Source organism: Oreochromis aureus, linkage group 7 (genome assembly GCF_013358895.1).
Source record: "Oreochromis aureus strain Israel breed Guangdong linkage group 7, ZZ_aureus, whole genome shotgun sequence".
NCBI lineage: Eukaryota > Metazoa > Chordata > Actinopteri > Cichliformes > Cichlidae > Oreochromis > Oreochromis aureus.
In genome coordinates, this window is record NC_052948.1 from 29530550 (window position 1) to 29554336 (window position 23787).

General features: G+C 43.3%; 2 protein-coding genes across 5 annotated transcripts in view; both read left to right on the forward strand.

The window, feature by feature from the left end:
- Nucleotides 1-3873: 3873 nt before the first annotated feature.
- On the forward strand, nt 3874-11603 carry cfap53 (cilia and flagella associated protein 53). Of its 2 annotated transcripts, none has more exons than XM_031741079.2 (8): nt 3874-4150; nt 6284-6513; nt 7044-7217; nt 7592-7895; nt 8170-8388; nt 10561-10777; nt 11056-11158; nt 11237-11603. In XM_031741079.2, the coding sequence occupies exons 1-8, from the start codon at nt 4082-4084 to the stop codon at nt 11484-11486; spliced, it is 1566 nt and encodes a 521-aa protein (XP_031596939.1). In that variant the 5' UTR covers nt 3874-4081; the 3' UTR covers nt 11487-11603. The 2 variants fall into 2 exon arrangements, with proteins under 2 accessions (XP_031596939.1, XP_039470383.1); XM_039614449.1 differs by having other exon boundaries at nt 4120-4214.
- Nucleotides 11604-13956: 2353 nt separating this feature from the next.
- The window catches only part of myo5b (myosin VB), a 47977-nt gene continuing 38146 nt past the window's right edge, over nt 13957-23787 (forward strand). For 2 of the 3 annotated variants that reach the window (XM_039615261.1, XM_039615262.1), the window contains exon 1: nt 13957-14044. In XM_039615261.1, the coding sequence (XP_039471195.1) occupies nt 14015-14044 (30 nt within the window). In that variant the 5' untranslated portion in view covers nt 13957-14014. Of the gene's footprint in view, nt 14045-17034; nt 17425-23787 lie in introns of those variants that run through there. The other variant, XM_031741066.2, reaches the window with a different exon arrangement.

Sequence of the window (23787 nt, forward strand, 5' to 3'; positions counted from 1 at the left end):
AACAACAGGATCTCCGGGACATGGACAAAAAGAACCAGGAGCTTCAAAGAAAGCTTGATCAAGCTCTGCAGCAAAATAAAAAACTCGTCCAAGAGAAGAAACATGAGGACATGAAGAAGAGAGGATGGACCGCAATCTCCTAGACGTGGAGTTAATGTACAGTATCGAGAAAAAAGGCTTGGTGACACACTGCAAGCAAATGAAAAGCTTCTACAAGAGAAAAGGCAACAGGAGATCAAACAAAAGAAATGGATCGCAAGCTTCAGAGCATCAAGCAACACAATGAAAGCTTGCAAGGAAAGCTTGATGAAGCTCTGCGACAAAATAAAAAACTTGTCCAAGGGAAGAAACATGAGGACATGAAGAAGAGAGGATGGACCGCAATCTCCTAGACATGGAGTTAATGTACAGTATCGAGAAAAAAGGCTTGGTGACACACTGCAAGCAAATGAGAAGCTTCTTCAAGAGAAAAGGAACAAGAGATCAAACAAAAGGAAATGGATTGCAAGCTTCAGAGCATCGAGCAACAAAATGAAAGCTTGCAAGGAAAGCTTGATGAAGCTCTGCGACAAAATAAAGAAATCCTCCAAGAGAAAAAGCAGCTGGACAGAAAGCAGGGAGACATGGAGTGCCAACTCCAGCACATGGAGGGAAAAGACAGGATGCTGCAGGTAAAGTTCGATGAGACACTGCAGAAATATCAAGAGCTGCAAGAACTTCATAACAAAATGAAGTACAAAGTAACTGAGCTGGAAGGAGAAAATGAAAACTGCAAAAACAGGAGGCAACATCTAAAGTACTGAAAGAAAGGTTGGAAGACAAACAAGCTGAATTAGAAGAAGTGGAGAAAAATGCAATAAACTGGAGCAGCAAAATACCGAAACAATCGAGGAGTTGAAAATCCTCATCCTCGAGAAAAAAGTGCTCATAGAAAAGCATCTGGAGAAGAAGAAAAAAGACGCTTCTTCCGCTTCTTCCGGAGGAGGGACACTCCTTCTTTCACTGCTGCCGATGTCACCTCGTCTTCCTCCACCTCCGTTCCAACTTAATCCCCCCCTCCCCTTTAATTACTAACACCTCCTCCTCCCATCCCCCCTCTCTTTTTCACACTCACCCCCAACCAGTCCCGACAGTTGACTGCCCCTCTAGAGCCTGGTTCTGTCATAGGTTTCTTCCTTTAATCCTTTAAAGGGAGTTTTTCCTATCCACTGTCGCCTAGTGCTTGCTCAGAGGGGATTGTTGGGGTTTTCTCTCCTCTATCTCTTTACCTCCTTTCTTCCCCTTTACTCCTTTCTCCCCCCACCACCCCCACCTTTTTTTTTCTTAATAATATAACAATAAAAACAATTGGCTGCATTTTAAATGTGTCACATCAATGTCTTTATTCAAGAATACAAGAAATGGGTAATAGCTGCATGTGTGTTTGTGTGTGTGCATAATATGCATACTTTACTTGTTGGATCCAAATCCCACAAGGAATTAAATAAAACAAGAAGACAAACAAAAACAAAACAAAAATATATTTCTCTCCCTTCCAAGGTCAGGAATCAGAGGAGGAAGAAATTAGGTCAGATCAGTGCAGGTTTTCACACTGCTGACATTGAAAAATGTACGGCGAGATTTCCAAAATACATTTGCAATCAAATAACTTTGACAACATAAGTTTTTTAAATCAGAGGGCGGAGCTGGAAAGACAGCTTAGCTCAACAGGTTACAGGAGATCAGATGCCACCTACTTTTCATGACAATCTTTGTGGCCTAAATCTCCCCTTTGATCATTGATCAGTAAATCACTGCATATAAATTCATCTAACCGTTATAATTTCATGAGTAAAGATTCTCAGATGATTGAATTGCGGTTTTAGTGAATGTTGAACTTTATCGCGATTTCTGTTTTTAGAATCAATAGTCCACATTTTGATTTAGTTTTGCAAGTTGCTGATTTCACACAGATCCACTGCTGAAACGTGCCCTTTGAGTTTTTCATCATTTAACAAGAATAGGCTCAGGCTATCATTGTGTAATTAGGCTTAGCATATGTGACAGTACATGGCACAAAACAAGAGGTTTCCATGCATCTAAATCCAGATTTTAGTCCCAATTTTTGTTGACTATAATGAAAATATATACTCTTTAGTATATATTAACCACTGGATGCAAAGTAATATATACAAAGGAAAACTTTCTGAATCACATTTAGTGTTACATTTCAGATCACCACAATAGGATATCCACAATTTAGGATTCAGGCATTTGTTTTAGTTCGATATCGCAATCATTCTATGTTTGAGTAGTTTACAGAACCAGCAGTTAGCAGCAGTAACTTCTGCTGCTTCAATTCAAGCATTGCAAGCATTCCTTTATACACAGCATTTCAGTCAGATTGAGGTCTGGGCTTCCATGCTGTAGATTTGCTGCTGTATTTGGGGTCATTATCCTGTTGCATGGCCTAATTTAGGAGAAGCTTTAGCTGTCGGACAGACGGCCTCACATTTGACTCTAGAAAACTTTGGCATACAGAGGAGTTTGTCAGCTGCAAGGTGACTATCTCTTGTGGCTGCAGAACAAGCTCAAATCACCACCCTTAAACCAGCATGCTTGACAGTTGGTTTGAGCCTCCAATATGTTTTATAGACGACTGTAGACACTCACTGCTGTAGCGCTCTCCTGACCTCCTCTGCATATGATGATGATGATTTAGACTAAATTTGGAGTCATCACTCCATCAAACCTTTTGCCCCTGACTTTCCGTCCAGTACCTGAGTAAGTTGGCATACTTCAGCTTCTTCTTTTCCTTGTTTGCATTCCTTAACACAATCCCTGCTAATGATAACATGTTCCAGCAGTGTGTCTTTTCCTATCAAGTGTTAAATTTTGAGTTTTTGTTCTTTCTTTTGAGATAGATATGCATTCAGTCATTGGTTGACACACCATTTAGTCACTGATAGGCTGACACAATAATATGGCTTCACAATTTCTTGTTAAGATGTGCTTATTAATAGTAAATGTAGGCACTACAGTAGTATAAAAGTACCACTAATATTAGGTAGGACGTAAAAAGTTATTTACAAAAGCAAATATATTACATTTTCGGTCCGTCTCACCGACTCACCCGACACAAACACACTCACAGAGAGGGAAAGAGAAGAGAGAGAGAGAGAGAGAGAGAGAGAGAGAGAGATCGTGCACGACCATGGCAGCAGTTACACCTCCACCACTGAGAGATGTGATTAAGGCTGCGTGTTGGATTGTCCTCTACAAAATGCTGTGAAATGTAAGTATGCCTTGTTTCCTATGAAGCTAATAAGGAGAGATAAACTGGACAGACTTTGTAGATGCTGATATATTTCCAAAGCACAGTGTTCAAGTATTTATGGCTTGTGACTACAAACCTTCAAATTGATTAAATATACCGAATCTAAATATGTTACTTTTGGTACTACATTGTTTTTGATTTATTCTCGCGCCCCCTTACCTTACCTTGTAGATTGTCTCTCTCATAAATTTCATAAAAAGCAGAAATGTGGATAAAATGTTCTGTATGAAAAATGTCAAAGAAGGTAAGTACTACTTCAAGAAATTAATTTTTAATGAGTGCAAACTCAAGATCTCACTTCCTCATATTGCTGTCAGGATATGAGTGTACTAGCTTTCATCTACATAACCTTCATTTTATGGACGCACAGTGTGAGCACTCAGGTCACATCAGAGCATCGGGCCGTATAGTGTGAGACCCTGCATCGTGACCTACGAACTTCTAACCCCTGCGAGTCAGGCGTACAGTTTGAGCAGAAGGTGAATAACGCGACTGAAAAAATCGCACAGTGTATGCCCAGCAGGGGGCGGAGTTGCCCCGGAGAAATACGGCGGCCACGCTGACGCACCGGAAACCGCAGCCGACATACACTGAGCTGTGACCAACGTCTTCTCTGTTTGTTGCTTCCATGGTAACGGAAAGCGAAGGTCTCCTCTGTGTTTTAACTTTTAACAAAGACTTACGGAGCTCCGAGAGGTGAAACGAAGAGTCGTGAACCGGAGAACAGGGGAAGAAACCCGGACACCAAGAGCCCAACCCCGCGGGATGCTGCTCAGTCAGAGGAGAACGAGGTGCAGGGAGATCACCGGACCCACGCCCCACTCTGTGGCTGTGGTAAGAGGGACACCAACGAAGAAGCAGCACCACGCCTTTAGTAAAAATGGTCCATAATAGTAAGGTAAATAGGTAAATTTACTGCAGGGTAAAAGTACAAAAAAATGCAGCGGTGTAAAGGCAACATTTAAAGTAATAGCACTTATACTGCTGTTAAGTAAAAGTACAATTTCTGCAGTGTGAAGGTAGGCTCATACAGATGAAAGTAAGAATACAGTAAAATCTGTTACGAGTACGCTAAAAGATATACATTCAATTCAATTTTATTTATATAGCGCCAAATCACAACAAAAGTCGCCTCAAGGCGCTTTATATTGTACAGTAGATAGCACAATAATAAATACAGAGAAAAACCCAACAATCATATGACCCCCTATGAGCAAGCACTTTGGCGACAGTGGGAATGAAAAACTCCCTTTTAACAGGAAGAAACCTCCGGCAGAACCAGGCTCAGGGAGGGGCGGCCATCTGCTGCGACCGGTTGGGGTGAGAGAAGGAAAACAGGATGAAAGACATGCTGTGGAAGAGAGAGAGAGATTAATAACAGATATGATTCGATGCAGAGAGGTCTAATAACACATAGTGAGTGAGAAAGGTGACTGGAAAGGAAAAACTCAATGCATCATGGGAATCCCCGGCAGCCTACGTCTATTGCAGCATAACTAAGGGAGGATTCAGGGTCACCTGGTCCAGCCCTAACTATATGCTTTAGCAAAAAGGAAAGTTTTAAGCCTAATCTTGAAAGTAGAGATAGTGTCTGTCTCCCGAATCCAAACTGGAAGCTGGTTCCACAGAAGAGGGGCCTGAAAACTGAAGGCTCTCCCTCCCATTCTACTTTTAAATACTCTAGGAACAACAAGTAGGCCTGCAGTGCACGAGCGAAGTGCTCTAATAGGGTGATATGGTACTACAAGGTCATTAAGATATGATGGGGCCTGATTATTTAAGACCTTGGATGTGAGGAGCAGGATTTTGAACTCAATTCTGGATTTAACAGGAAGCCAATGAAGGGAAGCCAAAACAGGAGAAATCTGCTCTCTCTTTCTCGTCCCTGTCAGTACTCTTGCTGCAGCATTTTGGATCAGCTGAAGGCTTTTCAGCGAGTTTTTAGGACATCCTGATAATAAAGAATTACAGTAGTCCAGCCTGGAAGTAATAAATGCATGAACTAGTTTTTCAGCGTCACTCTGAGACAGGATATTTCTAATTTTAGAGATGTTGCGCAAATGGAAGAAAGCAGTCTTACATATTTGTTTAATATGTGCATCGAAGGACATGTCCTGGTCAAAAATGACTCCAAGGTTCCTCACAGCATTACTGGAGGCCAAGGTAATGCCATCCAGAGTAAGAATCTGCTTAGATACCATATTTCTAAGATTTTCAGGGCCGAGTACAATAACCTCAGTTTTATCTGAATTATACATGCATTGAAAGTATAAATACTCCAGTGTAAAAGTACTCTACTGTGAGTAAAATTAAAAATAATACTATGAGGTAAAAGTGAAAATATTGCATAACCTAAAGGTTGGTGGTTCAACCCCGTGTGCTCCAGTCTGCATGCTTAATATCACTGGGCAAGATACTAACCCCAAGTTGCTCTCAGATGCATCCATCAGAGTATGAATGTGTGAGTGTCAGATAGAAAGCACTTAAAAAGAGCATAGAAAAAAGTGCTTGTGTGAATGGGTGAATGAGGCAAGTTGTATAAGTGCTGTGAGTGATCTCTTAGAGTAGAAAGCGCTACATAAGAACCAGTCCATTTACCATTTACTATGCAAAGTGTCCTATTTCAGAGTAAATCTATAAAGTATTATATTTGCTGTTGCTTCAGTATTAACCTGCAAAGTAACTAAACAGGAGTAGTGGAGTAAAATATGTTTGTGAGTTACAGTGAATAGAATAGAATAGAATAGCTCTTTATTGTCACTGTTACAAGAACAATGAAAGGCAGTTTGGCATCTCTCTGTGTGAAATACACAATAGCGTAAATAAGTATTTACATAATAACACAGACAGCTTTACATTTACACAAGAAATATATGTACAACTTATTCATACACCTGCATACTGCAGTGTTACTGATGTCAGTTTCTGTCTGTGTGGTTGTTGTTCTGGATCTGTGTGGTGTCTCAGAGAGCCCGGCCTCCTGCTCTGAGGCCTGCAGAGCAGCTGATGCTGCAGAGGCAGAGGCAGGACGCGGCCCGAGACAAAGTGCTGGAGTTCTCCAAGTACCAGCAGAGCTGCAGCATCAAGACGTCATGGCTGAAAGACACGGAGCGGCGATTCCTGAGAGGAGCCGTGGAGAGGGGAGTCCAAGCCGCCGTGAGCCAGCACGAGACTGACGTCGAGCGGAGGAGACGCAGGTTTGATGACAAAGTCCACCCACAGCACCTTTAGTACTCTCATTACTTTATACTCTGATTACACAGCACACATGTAACCTTAGTACCTGCTAATCAAGTGACTTTTTACCGGTTTTCATCACCCAGTATCCCACCTAAAATGAGAGATTATTAAAGCTCAGAATAATAATGCATCATAGTTTTAATCCTCGGCTGTAGTGAGGAAGGAGAGCCTGGAGAGGTGGAGGTAAGAACTGGAGAGAAGAGGAATAAGCACACACGTGTAAAGATGAACATGCAAGCAGCAGATGAAGGTGGATGAGTTTAAATATCTGGGGTCAACCATCCAATGTACAAGGGTGCACAAGATGTGAAGAAGAAAGTGCAGGCAGAGTGGAGGAGAGGAAAACCTCAGAGGAGGTTCATGGATGTAGTGAAGGAGGACATGCAGAGGGTTGGTGTGACAGAGGAGGGTGCTGAGTGGATGGTGGGATACAGTATTTACAGTCTGTGCTTGCTGTGACATCTTTCTCACCCAATCGTGTCCTCAGGCTGGCAGAGCTGCTGGAGGTGGAGGAGCAGCAGCTCCTGCAGGAGATGGAGGAGAAAAAGGAGACAACATTAGAGAAACAGGCAAAGATGAGAGAGAAAGCCAAAGCGCTGAGACACAAGAGAGAGAGCGAGCGGCAGCAGCTGGTGTCTGAGAAGCTGGAGCAGCAGTTCAGGTACCCTGCACCCTCCACCTAAACGTCCACCGTGGCATGTCTTATAGAGATGGTGATTCACTTTAATTAAATAGCAGAAAACAGTTACAAATATTCATCTCAGTTACAAACATTCCCAAGATAAATCATTAATATTAGAGCCAGTGAACTCCTCTGAAGGCATTCATTTCAAACTACTGAGTCACACTGGAACAAGTTAAATGGGAGCACAGCTCGAGGCAGGAAGCTAGTTTGGCCTGCCTGAACTGAAGCTGCTTAAAAACAAGTTCAGAAAGTTAGACTTTAAAAAGCTGATTCGGTCCTTTAACCAACATTAGAAAATCCTTTTAATTTTTAATGAGTAGTCTCAGTTGTGTGGTTGCTGCTGTGCTCAGGGAGCAGTGCGAGGAGGTGCGCAGCATCCGCAGCAGGCTGACGGAGGAGCAGGTGTGCCGGGAGCGAGCCGCTCAGGTGAGGAACCGGCAGGAGCAAAAGCGGCGGCAGCAGGAGGAGGACCTGCTCTTCTCTGAACTGTGGGCGGGTGATGGGCGAGCCAAAGAGGAGCAGGAGAGCGCCCGAGCCCAGAGCCAGCGGCACAGGAACGAGGAGCAGCGCAGCATCCTGTGCAGGCAGATGGAGGCGGCCGAGCAGCAGAGGCAGCGGGAGAGGGAGCTGAAAGAAGAGGAGGCCCGGCTTCTGGTCTGTTCCTCAGTCATTACAGTCGCACTCATCTCAAATCACCACAAGGGGGAGACACAGCTCACAAACACACACAACCACTGCAGCTCATTCTGATGCCTGAAAGATGATTTAAAGGGTCATTCTGAGCATGCGCAGGAGCCTCCTGTTCATATTCCACACTCCTGCTAAACACAACACTGTCTACAGTTCCAACCTAGAGCAGTGACACATTCACCTTTTGCACATTCGGCAGACGTGACAACTGAGTGTATGATAACTGTGTGGCGTGCAGGCGCAGCAGCGGCAGACAAGCCTACTGCACGAGCAGCGGGAGCAGCAGCAGAAGCTCCGGGCGCAGCAGGGCCAGCGGCGGCTGCTGGACCATGGTTTAAGGCTGAAGATGAAGCGCCTGGCCCAGGAGCAGCGCGAGGAGCTGGAGCTGGACATGAGTATCCTGCAGGCACTGCTCAAGCAGGAAATAGACAAGAAACAAGGAGCTGCTCAGAGGAAGGTAAGAGAACCTGAACGTCAAGGCCGGATTGAGCCAGGAAATGTAAAATCAATTCTTTAAATGATTGTTGTCTTGTTTGTAACACTGGTGTTTAACACAACATGAGATCTGTGTCCTCTCGAGGATGCTCACAGACTTAGATTGGTGGCTGTTGGACTTCAGTCAGGGTGCTTTTTATCACTGAATTTGTGAACCACTTCTTTGTTTTTGTGCTGATTATGTAGTTTTGCTGATCTGATTAAGGGAAAGCCTCAAACTAGCACTATGGCAGGAAACAGCATTAACATGTCTGAGCTGTAAAAGGTCAGAGAGCACTGTGCTATAAGTGTCTATGCTCCTGTTCTTCAGTGGGAGAAGGACGGAGCAGCAGGCTGCAGGTGGATGGTATGATGGACTGCTTTGGTAATAAGAGAGAACTGAGTGTAAAAGTAAAGCTGACCGCGAACTCTGGGTAGACCAGAAGAATGAGGCTGAGAGCTGTTTGTCTGCATCAAAAGGATCAGGCTGAGGTGGAATGAGGAGGTTCAGAAATGACCGGGTTCAAGTTTTCGATCTCCTGCTTGGAGGAGGCCTCATTGCAGACACAGGACACACTGCAGAGGTCTGGGAGGTCTGACTACTGCTCCTGAGACCTGAACTTCAGGAACAGCAGTCAGAAGATGGATGAACATTATTTGATTGGTGGATGAGTTTTCTGTGCTGCTCTTTCTGTGGTTCAGTGACAGATTGATTCTTAGCACTGATCCTCTCAGACAAATTCAAACGACTTCAGTGGAAGAACGAAAATATTCAGGCATGGTTACCCACAGTGAGTGCACTTCCTCATTCAGGCCAGCAGGGGGCCTCAGAGCACTGCAGTCAGCTGTAGAATAGAATAGAATGCCTTTATTGTCACTATACAGTTGTAGAATGAGATACAGAGCATCTACTCAGTGCAAACATGCTGGGGGGGGGTACAGTTCTGCAGCGCTATATACATATGGACAGTATTAACAGAGGGAAAAAGATATATATATATATAAAATGTACAAACATACAAGCCGGTTTTAAAAAAAGTAATATGTAATAAATAGTGTTGTGTATATACAGTTGGGTTATTGCACATAGAATTGGTATTGCACAGTGGTGGTCCATAAAGGAAGTAGGAAGAAAAAAAATTGGGGGGGGGGGCTGTGTTATCGGTGCATGTGTGAGTTCAGGGTGGTTATCGCTTTGGGGAAGAAACTGTTTTTGAGTCTGTGGGTTTTTGTGCTGATGCACCTGTAGCGCTTCCCTGAGGGAAGCAGGCTGAACATGTTGAAACCAGGGTGGGAACTGTCCTTGATAATGTTTGCTGCTCTGCTGAGGCAGCGGGAGGAATAAATGTCCATCAGGGAGGGGAGAGGGCAACCGATGATCTTTTGTGCTGTCTTGACCACACTCTGAAGCCTCACTCTATCCGCCTTGGTGCAGCTGCCGTACCATACCGTGATGCAGTAGGTTAGCAGGCTCTCAATGGACGAGCGGTAGAAGGTCAGCAGCAGGTTGGAGTTCAGCTTGTACTTCCTGAGGACTCTCAGGAAGTGCAGCCGCTGTTGGGCCTTCTTGACGACCGCTGAGATGTTGTCTGTCCAGGAGATGTCAGCAGAGATGAGGACACCAAGGAACCGGAAGGTGTGGACCCTCTCCACACACTCCCCGTTGATGTAAAGGGGGGCTAAGTCAGTGCTGTGTCTCCTGAAGTCAACAATGACTGTAGCTGACACAAGAGTGAACATTGATGAAGCAGGTCAGACATTTACTAAGGACCTGAAGCTGTCTTTAGGCTGAAGTTAATCAGTATGGTCTAACACAGAGTAAAGACTAAATTAATGTTTCAAAAGACGTGGGTTGGCTACATCTGCAGCCTGTCCGCAGTTCAGGACACAAGCATTTCACTACATGTTCACTATATGTTGTACTATATATGTGACACATAAAATTTGTATGGTATTGTATTAAAATTGGAAAAAATGTAAATAAAACATATTTCTGAGGTGATGAGAATCGAGAAATTCAGATAAAAGATGATGAACAGCATTCGCAGTTTTCAGCAGCGAAGAGAAAGGTTTTCACTTGTGAAGGAGCACGAGAACGCACTCATCTGATTTACCGCGTGCTTGCTTGTGTGTCTGTGTGTATGTGTGCATTCAGGAGGAGCTGCGTGAGGAGCAGCGCAGGTACCGGAAGTATCTGTTCGAGGAGCTGCAGAGACAGAGGAAAGAGGAGGAGGAGATGGAGCACCTGATCGAGGAGCAGCTGAAGGAGGTCTGGGCTAAACGAGAGGAGAAGAGCCGGCTGGAGAGGGAGGCCAGGAAGAGGCTGATGGAGGAGGTGATGGAGGCGCAGCACCTGCAGATCCAGAACAAATGTGAGAGAAAGCAGAACAGCATTCATGCTGCTGAGAAATGATTTATCCTACATTTCATGACGTCATGTGCTAAAATGAAAACACGAGACATTGTGAGGCCGCCTGATGTGAACGTGTTCCAAAACACAAAGACGCTCAAATGAGATTCACAGCAGACCCGAGGCAGTTTTTATACTTCAATTTGAACTCTTTAATTGTTTCACTGTTTAAATGCTGACTTAGTGTGTGCATGTGCGTGTGTGTGTCTGCGTCTGTGTGTGTGTGTCTGTGCACTCCAGTGTATGCTAATCTGCAGAAACAGGCCGAGGTGAAAAAGGAGTGTGAGGAGCTGGAGCGAGTCATTGAGGAGGAGAAGCAGAAGGAGGAAGAGGAGAAGAGACGGTAGGTCAACAAACGGCCGAGTGCTGTCTGGGTTGTCTGATGTCCATGTGTCTGACTTACTGTCTGTCCGTCCCTCAGGCAGAAGCAGGTAGCCGGGGCATACCAAGCCGACCTCCGTGCTCAGATGCAGCTGCAGCAGCAGCTCCGCTCAGAGCTGAAGGCTCAGGAGCAGCGGGAGCACCAGCAGGGCCTGATGCTGGAGCAGCTCCTCAGCGCCAAGAAAGAGCACATACTGTCCAGGTTCATGTCCCACAGTGCTGGCACCCACCCTTTTAGGAGAGTGGAGGTCTCCAGGTCTGCGCCCCAGACCCGGCTTACAGACTACTGAACCCCCACAGTTTAATTGGGGGACGGGGTGTGTATCAGGTTTTCTCCACATGTATTTTGTTTGGATATTTCTCTTTTATTTAACACACAAAATTCATTAAAAAGAGTGATTTCAAGAGACGTTTTAGTCTGGTTGTGTTTCTGTGACTATTCAAATTTAAAGAAATTGAATCATAGCTGAAAAAAGTTTGGAATACAGAAAAACAACACTTAACAACAACACTTAAGCTTATGTTGGTATTAATAACAGCGGTTCTCTGAAGTAGTTTTATTTATATCGTGATAATAAACACCTGAAGCAGGTGACAGATTTATGCTGCTTTGGTTTGCCCTTTAAATGCTTCACTGTGAAGTGAGTGATGGGGTGAGTGATGTCAGAGGAGCCTGTTTGTGATTCACACTCTCTGTTGGGTAATATTTACTGAAGGAGAGGGAAGAGAGCAACGTTACAAAACGTCTCAGCCTTTTATTGTGAAAGAATCGTCATGTGGTAAAAAGAAAATAGGCAACAGCAGCAGTTTGATGTAACGGGGTGACTCACTGTAAACCATCTCTAATAATTATAAATGACTCTTCTTTATGAACATCACTGCAAGCTGACAAAGAACTCCCAGGATGAAGCTCCCAGCTCAGCAAGCATCATGTCTTTAATGTATTTAATGAACAGGTAACACTTAACATGAAGGTGCACATACTCACCATTCCTTTCCTGTTTATTAGTAGCATATTGGTTCTTCGTTATAAAGCGCTCATCCTGCATGACTATACTCAGGTAGGATGGGAGGTTTAAGCAGAATAAATGGATAAAACTATTTGACTGTTTTTTGAAGATCGCCCCAAATGGCTTTTGCATTACCTTTGGCAGACGTGTGACCTGCTCTTCTGGTGGAATTTATACTCGGCCTCTTTTTCATATATTTGTCATTAATAAGCTGCTGTGTTGTTTGGATTGCACACTATCAAAAAGTCTCGATCCTAAAATCCTAAGCCTGACTCCACTAAAGTCTTAGTCAGTCCAAGAATCGTTCACACTAGTTTTTCTTTAACATTCCCTTTATGCGGGGCCCAAAAAAAACATCTCTTTGCCCGGGGCCATACTGTAATGCTGTCCCCTTGCATATGCTTACATCATTGTTACATTGTTAATTGAAGAAGTTAATGAGTATTTAATGTACACTAGAGTCTGTTACTAACAACATACTGTTGCAGTTTGTGTTAATGAAGTTATTCAATCATCGTGTTAAGGAAATATCACACTAACACGATCTGACACACTCTGAGGTTTTCATGGGTAAACTTGTGCAAGCACAAATAAACTCTGCATCATTTCATCATTACATCATAGCTGGAGGTGGGATGGACAGAATAACATGAACACCTCAGCATGACCACAGTGTTTTGTTTTGTTTTTGTTTTTTTAAGAATGCTGAGAAATAGCAAAACAATCACCTGAAGGTCAAAATGACTTAAAAAAAACGGTCTCTGCAGACCTGAAATCACCTGAATAACATATTCACTTAATATTTTCATTTATTTCAGTTCATCTTTATTTCACCTGATCGTGTTTGTAAACCAAACATAAACTGTATATCAAAGATGGACACAGCATCTAGGTCAGTAAAGTGAAGTCTTGCACTCCTCCTACTATGCAGGAAAAAGAAGTCAAAAAGGGAGTCTGACTGAATAGAAGTCTTTGACAAAATGAGTCTACTGCTCACCTGATCTCTGACCTCTGTGAATTTTTCTTGAAACTCCACCCTTTCCTCCAAATATGGTCGCTTCTGGTCCCACAGAAAGTAACATGGCAGCTGCCAAATTGCTAAGAAGTAAGCTTTAAATACTTGTTGCTGTCCCTCAGCACACCTCTGAAAACTGGTGAAAGAAATCAGCTCATCCAAATCTCTGAATCATGCACAGCTACCCTTGTAGAGTCAAAGAATAAAAAAAATGCTTACATGTTTATGCTGTCCATTTTCTTGTGTAACTAACTGTGTCTCTATTGCAAAGACTGACCACAGGACTGAACGGTGATTTGTGCAGCACCAATAAAGATTATTTTGAACTGTTAATCGTGCACAGCTCCTCTGTTCCCAAGCATGAAACAAAGAGCTGGAAAACAGTGATATGAATGCTTGTGCCACATTATATTTCACTGATGTCAGAGGAGCACAGGTTCAGGAACATTAATGAAAATCACAGGTCTGTCAGCCTCTGGTGAGATTTCTTCTTCCGTGTGCAGCCTGTTGAAGTTCTCTGTTGTTCTTTTTCACGCCTGTGTTTCACAGCCTTCACGGCTGTGGCAGCGTGATAAAGCCTGTTGTGGGTGGACCGGCGTCTTGTCAGATTCATGTGCAGGTAAACACCTCATACCAGCAGAAGGAGTGGTTTGGGAGTGGACTCATTAGCTGAGTAAGAATAATAGCTGTGCTCAGACAGGTCTGAGATGAGCTGCTGCTTCCCACAATCACTGTCACAGGATCTGATGCAGCTTCCTTCAGCACATGAGGATCTATTTATCAGCCGGAGAGGATGAGTGGAGATTATTACCCCTACTCCAAGGTAAAGGACCCGTTATCGCCTCTGTACTTGCTGTAAGAGCTCATATCTGTGGTTAATGTTCACACAAAATATTCTCTATAACGTTCAGCCTGTCGGCATTACACAACATCTCTGATAACAGACACACTTTACTGATGTGTTATCAGAAGGAAAAGTCTGACTTACATGAGAACATTTTATGTAAAACCAGCTTTATACTTTCAAGTTTTATGTCTGTGAGGAGCTATTACAGGAAATAAAAAATGTGATGGGTGGTGGAGCATGAAGGTCAAATATCTACTTTTTCTGGCTCGATAGAATTTTTAGTTTGACTGTGTTTGTGAGAGATTTATCAACATGTCTGAAGAGAAAAGGATAAATTAGTTGGAAGGATTCTTAGAGGCCTGGATGAGACACAAAGAAAGCAGCCAAAAAACCTACATTTCCCATAGTGCAGCTGGATGGAGTCTTACTGCACTGAAGCAAAACATTAACAGTGAAAGAGACCCAAAATCTTGAAGCAGTTTAGAGTGTAGTGCTCTTTTAGTGATGAAGTATTAATATCATCTAAGCAAAAGTACTGTATTTTTAATAATGCGACTGGAGCTTGTTTACTTTCTATGCTGCTGTGTAGCTTCATCTGTAATAACAAGGCATAATTTCTCTCCAGATTCGTATTTTTAGATTTATGTCTACAAAGTCTCATGCACAGACTGGTTTTAGGCACCCTTTGGTTTTGAATCCTGCTGTATTAGTTTTTTGTTTCTGGAGTGACCACATTTAGACGAGGTGGCGGAGTGCAAACTGACCACCCAATGCTAGCTAGCATGTTAGCACCAAGTTACATTCCTAGAATTTTACTAAAACTGGAGCTCAGACTTCTCTGCCAATCTGTGACAATAGTTAAACTCACAGCAACCATGATATTGGTCAGATAATTGCCTCCAACAGCACGAACGTGGCAGCTACAGCCACCTCTCACCACCATAATAATGTAAACTGTAATAATTAGATCAAACCCAACAATCTTCACAAAGTCAACAAGGGAGAAATAGGTTATAGTAACAAAACAGTTTCCTGTATCAGCCTGCAAACATGTTATTTCTGCAGTAAAGCTGAACATTTTAACATGGGAGACTATGGGAACTGACTCAGCGCTGGAGTCTCAAGTGGTCATTAGAGGAACTGCAGCTGTGCAGGCTGACGCTTCTTCTTGCCACAGACTAGGAAATGCCTCCTGGCAGCTATTTAAAAGACTGAGTCAACAGTAATAAATTCTACGTCAGTGGTCACCAAGTCTGAGGACTTTATCCCAAAATAACGTTTAATAGTGTTTTGCTTTTGTTTTTTTTGTTTTTTTTAACGGCTGTCCTTGCAGGCTAACTGACATGCACAGGTTACATCGGATTAAGGTGTAACATGTGACATGTTTGCTGGTTTCAGCCTACAGTGTAACTCCTACTGTAAAATAAATGGATTTATAAAGTACATGATTTGCATTTAAAAATAGAAAGAAACATAAAAATTCTTAAGTACAAACCAGGTGTTAACACAGGATTTCTTTACATCCCACCTCATTATTGCAGCTTTGATTGGTCTGGCCTCTTTCTGGTTCCACTGCATTCAGTTTTTGTGGTCAATTTAAACACAAAGAGTTGAAGTGGAACAAAGCTTAAGGTGTGGAAAGAATGACACGACACGTTTGGATGAATGCTGTGAGGTGAGGAGGCGTGGACGAGCGTTAAATGATTAATTCTCACAGTGTGCAGCCTGTTTGCTTTCATGTCTGTTTGTCTTCTCTTTGTGACTGATTGTTTGACATTCTAGTTGTCACTCCGAAGCCTTCAAGAAAACATAATCAACAAACAAAAGAAAGATTAAAAATAGAAAAATGTAAGTTCCTCTGAGGGTAGTTCTCTAATCAACCAAATGATGGTGCTATTGTGACAGCACCACAATTCCAATATTTTGCAATGCTTACTTAGACAGCTAATTTTGGTTATTTTTACTTATATTTTTAACGTTTTTTAAATATATTTGACTAATTGTGGTTTATATAGTTTTATTTATTATTGCTTAATAAATAAACCCTTGCACTTAGTGGTAAAACTGGTACAAGGTCAGCAGTTTGTATTTATAATATTGACCTTTATAAACAGATTTGGTTGTAACTAGATAAAACATTAAAGAGTTACAGCAGTTTGACCATTAAAGTGGCCACACCCACAAAGGTGTGTTAGCCAATCACAGAAAAGAAGTTTTAGGTTTTTAGAGGTCATTGATTATAATATATACAAAGTTTGGTGAAGAGTGGAAGAATATTGGAGAGCAGGCAGACAAAAGTATGTTTTTGTTTTATGTATGTATGTTACCAATGAGCTTCTCATATGTTGGAGGATTCCCACTGTGGGGTCTTCCTGCTCCATATATGGCGCTCTGAATTACTGTGAGAAAGACTGAAAGTCATATATGTTGTTTTATTACAGTTCATACACATGATTGACGCTGGATTTGCAATAAGTGAAATAAAATTCGGACTTTCAGAGTTTAGAGAAGCAGCTAGGAGTGATTATTTTAGCGGTTTAGCTCTGTTCACTTAGACCCACACAAATAATTCTATATATTGGAATTAACAGGCAGTGGAATTGCTGCCGTTTTCCACTGGATCCACAAACACAATCAGTCTTGTATTAATTAGTTCAGAATATTTTGCAAGGCTTCCTAATTTCTGAACAGTGGTGAGCTATCTGTACCAGATCTGACTGTGTGAGGCAGTGAATTTTGGAGAGGCTGACATAGTGTTGATACTTTTACAGGGTTGGTATTCACAGAAATTCAAATAAAATGTTAACTTGGGAATTTTTTTTAAAAAAGGACCCCTCAGGTTTCTCTCAGGACCCTCTGTGGGGCGCCACGCCTCACGTTGAAGCACCCCGCGTCGTGTGTGTGTGTGGTTGAAACCTGGCTTGGAGCCAGGGATCAGCCAATCAGCGGGCAGTGTGGGGAAAACACGGCTGTCAGGAAGAACCGGCCTCCTCCCTCCACCTGCGGGTCGATTCAGGCTTTTCGTTTCCGTTTTTCTGGATTTCGGGATCCTTCTTCCGGTTCTAACACTTTTCATCGGCTCTGAGTTTACCCTAAAGTATCCGAGGGTTCGTTTTTACCGGAGGAAACAGCAGCGGGAGCGTGCTCCTTCGGACCGACACTACACCGAACAAAGTGACCGAAACTCGGCCAGACACCTGCTGCGGGGCATGCGCACTGGAAGGTCTCTGCTGGTTTAGGACCGAACCGGAGCGCAGAGGGACTCTAATGGATCATTAATGGGCACAAGAGGAGCTTGTTAGTGTAGTTTGATCCACCGGGAAGGCACGATGTCCGTGAACGAGCTGTACACGAAGGTGAGTTTACTTTTCACCTGGAAAACAGACGCGCACCTGCTGGAGCAGCTCCAGCCCGAACCCCGTCACTTGCGTCGCCTTTAGCCGCTCAGGACTCACCTGCACTAAACTCTGAGCATGGTTTATGTTACCTGACGGTGTTTATTCAGATTTTAAAGAAATGAGTCACCTGTTGGGACTTGTGTTGGAACATTAGTACATGGCGCTGCGAGTGGAGAGTGAAGTAACGTTGGAGCTATAAATGTTGACGCTACAGAGGTGGGGTAGGGGGGTTATTTGGGCTGAATGTAAGAGAGGAACAGGTAAAGCCTGGATAACGCCAACTAAAGAGACTTTACCGAAGAAATTCCACAGAATGCACACTTTACTGTAAAATGGCTAATTTTTGAATGGAGTCTTGCGTGCGGCTGAGCGGACAGGTGCAGGAGGCGCAGATTGAGTTAAAAGGGACCCGTGTTGGATTTCAGAGTGGTTCACAGGACTCAGGCTGTCTGTGAGGCCGTGCTTGACGGTTTCTGTGATCAGGGCATTATCACTGGTTGAATAAACCTTCAGAGCGAGACCGGAAGCTGGATTTCTGCTGGTAGTTTGAACCTGTTATCAGCCTGGAAAAGCAGCATTATTAGACTCACTGATGATTCATCACTCAGATCACTGACAGCCCATCATCTGCTCACCTGCACATCCGTGATTAATGATTAAAGCTCATTTTCTATAATAAGCAACAAAAGAAAATCAGAGATGAAGTCATTGTCTTATCTAATGTCTTCATCCTTCAGCCACACGCACATGCACACAGTCAGATCATTAAATTTGTTGTGTTTGTCTTCCAGCTTAATATTCTTCAGCATCATAAACCGACGGGAAGAAATGGGAGAGAGAATAAAAACATAAAACAGCTGATGAGTAAGAGGAAGAAAATGCTCAGACAAAAACAAAACAAAATAAAAAAAGAATAAAAGCAGAGAGACTCTAATGCATTGTGGGGATTGTAGGATTCAGCAGTGTTGTGGGTTCAGTCAGGCTGGGCTCCGTTCATCGTCTGATGGTTGGATTTCTTTGATTCGAGGATTCGACTTTGTTGTGTTCTACTCTTTAGTCTGAGCTTCGTTCCCGGTCTAATCTGTGACTCTTTATTAACTCAGCAGGAACCTGTTTGAATGTTCATGAACTTGTTAACCTCGCCTCAGCTTGAGTGAAACCTCTGCTCAATCAGGCTGTCTGAAATCTGAGATGCAAAGACTAAATGAGCTTCCTCCTGCAGCAGAACTCACTGTAGTCCCACTGTAGTCCTTCAGTCTGTACAGTCTCATGAACCACTGTAATCAGGCAGAAAAGTGTCTTCTTACGTCAGCGTTTACAGCAGGGGGAAAAGTTGTGAGTTTAATTTTGTGCTTTTTTTCTGAGATCTTCTTGTGAGAGATGAGAATTAAAGCTTGTCAGGTTGTTTTGTTTTGTGATCTTGGGCTCTGCTTCATTCTCTGAAAACTTTGAGTGCTGCTGTTTGAGTGCTGGAGTTCAGTGAGTCTTCTTCCTCATGCTGTTATGAGAAGAAAGTGACTCAGAAGCCGACTTTAATCTGTTGATGCTTCATTTTATTACATGCTGCTGATAATGATGGCCTTGACTCTGACACCAGATGTATTTTTAACTGTCGTCATTTTGTCGTAGAGCTCTTCTGCACCAAACTCACTTTGACTTTTGGACCTTTCAGTTTGAACTGAAGCAAAATTTAATGTGTGGACTGTGCGGAAGTGACAGCAGGATCTCTGACAGGTTAGCTGGTTAGGTTAGGTTAGGTTAGACTCTGTAGACTAAAGTTAGCCTACAGCTTCAGATTGTGTTGATGGGATGTTTCCACAGCTTATGTTTATAAAGCTGTAGCTTCTTACTAAAATCACATTTTAAAGTTTCCGTGTTGTTTTATGTTGTTTTGCTTCACTGAACCGCATTTCTTTCATCCTTTTTAATTTAAGTGACATCATAAACTCTGGCTGAGACAGTTGTTGTCACAGGTTTTGGTCTCAGGATGAAAACCTCGTAGTAAAGGTGTCATAATTGGAAAAAAGGGGGAAATGAGCTGCAGCAGCACCTGTAGACAGGACGCTGGATCAGCTACGTTTTAAAAAGCTAACTGTAAATAATGACGGCAGGCTGTAGGTATGTTCAGAGGACAGAAGAGAGGTGCACACCTGTCATCGCACCTGTCCATATGTTTAACCTGTGAGCGCAGAGTCTGTGTTCCTGCAGCAGTAACAATGAAACCTGTGAAGCTGGACCGTACGTGCTGCTGATACAGCTGCTGCTCCTCTACACTGAAAGGAGGCAGTTGAAGTGGCTCAATCATCTGACCAGGACGCCTCCTGTTCACCTCTGTTCACCGTGTTATGTTTTATCTATCAGGGAGGACACCCCAGGACAGACCAGGATAGATTATGTCTCCCTGCTGTCTTAGAAAGGGTGGAGGAGGGGGGTGGGCTTCTCTGTTTGGATCCCTGCCCCCGAGATTAGGGGCAGCGGCTTCTTCCAGTCTTAAAAATACCGATCACATCGTAAAAATTCATTGCAATGAAAAAAATATAAACAGAAACAATCAAACCATCTCTGGAATGGAACAAAAACTGAAAAGTAAGAACTAAATAAAAACACGTGTGCAGGCGTAACCCTGAAGTTCATTCAGCTTTCAGTCGGTCATGTTTAATATTGTTTTACAAACAGTGAAGTTCATTCATGTGAACATTTCCACCAGCTGACAGCAGCACTTGTCTACATCCTCTCCACATTCTGCTGTAACCTCTCTTTTTAACCCATGTCTGAGAAACTGAGCCACTGTGTTTAGATGTGATCACCCAAAGCCAGCGAGGACGGGCGCCATGCAACCCCAACCCCCGCCACCCTGCAGAGGATGAGCGGTTGGACTGAATGATGGAGACTCGCGCAGAAGAAGTCGTCGTCTTCTGCTGTGCAGGCCGGGATTAGCTCGTTAGTCGCAGCTCTGCTCTGAGGACAGCGTGAGCATATGTTTCAGATTAGAATCAGTCAGACGCAGATTTCCGACCGAACCTCAGCGTGTGTGTGTGTGTGTGTGTGTGTGTGTGTCTATGAGTCAGCTCTGAGCTGTAATCCTCCTCCTGGGCTCGGTGGTCCGCTTCATTAAGTGGGGCCACTCTGAACCTCATCAGACTGAGTAATCTGGTATTTGAGAGGGGGGGGGCTTCTTTCACCTGCAGCTCCACCTGTGCTCAGCTGAGTCATGATTGCTGGGCTCTCCAACAGGTTTGGTGTTATCAGTGTGATCTCAGAGTGATGCTGGTCTCGTGGGAATCTGGTGGGCTCAGATCCAGGACTCTGCTGATGCTGCTGAGTCAGAGCAGATCAGGCCTGCAGCGGGACAAGTTTCTTTACTCATTGATCCGATTGATAATCTGATTAATTTTAAGCATTGTTGATCACAAAGTGGTCGGCGTGTCTTCTAGAATCCAGAGAGCTTTGGTTTAAACTCGGACGGTTCTCTCCTTTTTCCAGCACTTTGATGTTCAGGGCAGCAGTCAGTTCGCTCCGGGTCAGACTTTTATTATTCTGTTTTTGTATGCTTGTTTTTCCCTCTAGCAGCTCAGTGATTTCCCACTAAGCTGTATTGATCAGCTGATTACTTGATTATGGCGTTAAGAAGAAACGGCTCCATAATTACCTGAAACAAGAAGTCTGAAAGTCAGTTTGAATTTACATTGCTGGTATTTTGGATTCTTCCATCTCTGAAGAAACTGCATCTTCACACTTCATACATCCAGCTTGCTAAATCAGAAATACTAAATTCCTCCATTAGGTACCCAAAGGTCAGGGGTCACAAGTATAAAGATTCTGGGAAAGATGACAGACTCACTTTCACTCATACATTTTGCCATGTCAAGAATTTGTTTATTATCATTGGCAAAATAAATTAGGTGACACATCTCAGTTTAACTTTGACTTTGGGGACTCAGAATTGATATTTTTGATATTTTGATAATTTTTCTTTTGTTCTTTGGTGAATATTAATAGTTCTCATTAAATCTTTCTGGTGCTGGTTGTGGCTGGAGTTTCTTCCTGTCTGGTGATGAAGCAGCTTCGTTACGTTCACTGTCTTCAGTACAAAATGTTGAGTCTGTCAACATATTCAGACTTTTGTTCATTAGGCATTGTGGGAGGTTTTGTTTTGTTTTGTTTTCTGGAGTCGAGTATTATAAAAAAAAAGAAAGAAAAATGTTGACATAAACCCTCCCAGAGCCGGCATCTGTCTCACTCAGTTCTGCTGTTTGCTGCAGTCAGTCAGCTCTTCCAGCTGTTAAATGTATTCATTGGTCTGCTGTTTTGAAGCAGTTAATAACAGACTGTTACACATGCAGGTAATTATTTGTATCTGGAAAGAAGTCTGTGTGATTTCTGACTGAGGTTAAATGTGATGTAAATGAGGTTAAATGTGAGTGGAGCTCTCCTGCTGGTGTATTTACATGTTGCTGTGGGTCTGTGAGGAAGCAGGAAACAAACAGACTGCATGTCTCTCCTCCGGAGCTGCAGCTCTCTGGTTCCCACCGCTGTCAGTGCTCAGCCAGCGCTGCAGCTGCTGGATGAATGGAGCACGTTGTCTGGCTCACAGAAACCCTGAAGACTCCTGAATGTGTCTGTGATTGGCACTGAACCTCTGCACTCACCTGTCTCACATATTATAAACAAAATGCAGGTGAACGCTAAGATGAATGAAGTGCACTTAAATATTTAAAAACTAAAATATTTATTGATTTATGTTTTGGACACTGCCTCAGTCTGCCAACAGACCCTCTCTGCAGGTAGATGGAGCGTCTGTAGAGCCAGCAGAGAACCATCTTCACTCACATAACCCATCCAGAAAGTCTGAAAAGTCTAAAGACAGGTGGAAACTCTTCTCGTCAGGACCCCACCCACTTCAGAGCGGGTCTGATAAGAAGAGTTTCCACCTGTCTTTTGATGATTTGGATGAAGACAAGAGCATGATTAATAGCCACCCTGATGGCTCACTGGTGATGTCACTTCCTGTCCCAGATCAATCGAGCCAATACCTGTCAGTCACCTTAACCTGCTAACTGTTTGTGTTTGTCCAGTTTAGTCCATCAGAGGCATCTCCACCTGTGTGTCAATCATTTTTAACACGTGCGTTCCTGCAGGTAAACTAACAAATCTGACAGAACAAACTTTTACGCAAAGATCTGACTTCTGTCAGATTTATTATCTCTTTGTTCTGATGTTTGCTTCTCAAACATAAACGTTTCCTTTAAGTTTGTAGTGACTGAATCCAGGAAGTGATCCTGAACTCAATGAATGTTTGTTTGATGTAATAATTAGAGGCTCTCTGTGTAATGTTGTTATTAGGATTAGGCAGAACTGCTGAATGCTGACAGATGAGGTGACCACGTTTGAACTGTTATTGCTGATTAACTGTGGACTCAGTGCAGAGGTGTACTGATGGTTATGGTTTCAGCAACTTTTGTCTGTGTGTTAAAGTGTTTTTTGTCCGAGGGTGGAGTTTGAGGTGGAGGAAGCTGGTTGTTTGGTCACATGGTGACAGGATTAGTGGGCTCGGTTTTCAGTCTAACTTAACTTCTGTTCCTCACTGATGAGGCTGGAAGCAGAAGTTCAATTAAATTTTATTTATACAGCCTCAAATCACAATGACAGTCGCCTCAAGGTTTATGTATTGTATACGCTTTAGATTGTAAGGTAGACCCTACGATGATGCATACAGAGAAAAACCCAACAATCATATGACGCCCTATGAACGAGCACTTTGGCGACAGTGACACGTCCTTTTAATTTTGGTGTAAACTTCATCACGAGTCCTTCACGCAGGCTGTTAGAAAGAACCGGGGAGTCAGGGCGGTGTGATAGACACTGAAACATCATAGTTGAGGATGTCCATCCACCCATTTTCTAAACGAGTCTTGGGGCAGCAGTCTGAACAGAAATACGCAGGACTCCCACTCCCACCATGCCCACCAATCTCCTCCAGCTCTTCTGAACAGTGAGGCATTCCCAGGCATTCCCCTGGCTCTGCCTCTGGGCTTTTTCCGAGTTGGAAATGCCCCAAACATTTCACCCAGGACTGGTCAGGTGAACCTCTGCTGCCTCACTTCTACTGAAAGGTGCTCACGGTGAGATGGTTTTGCATTTTGTTGATGGAAACACTGAAGTCATATTGGGTTTTTCCCGTCTGCATGATGCAGGATGATGTCATTCAAACAGTCCAATCACAACCAAAGGGAACTGAAACGTTAATGGACCAAAGTACTGAACCTGAAGTCTCTCACTCCTGCTGAGCTTGAACTGTGGATCACGTCAGCAACTGTTGTG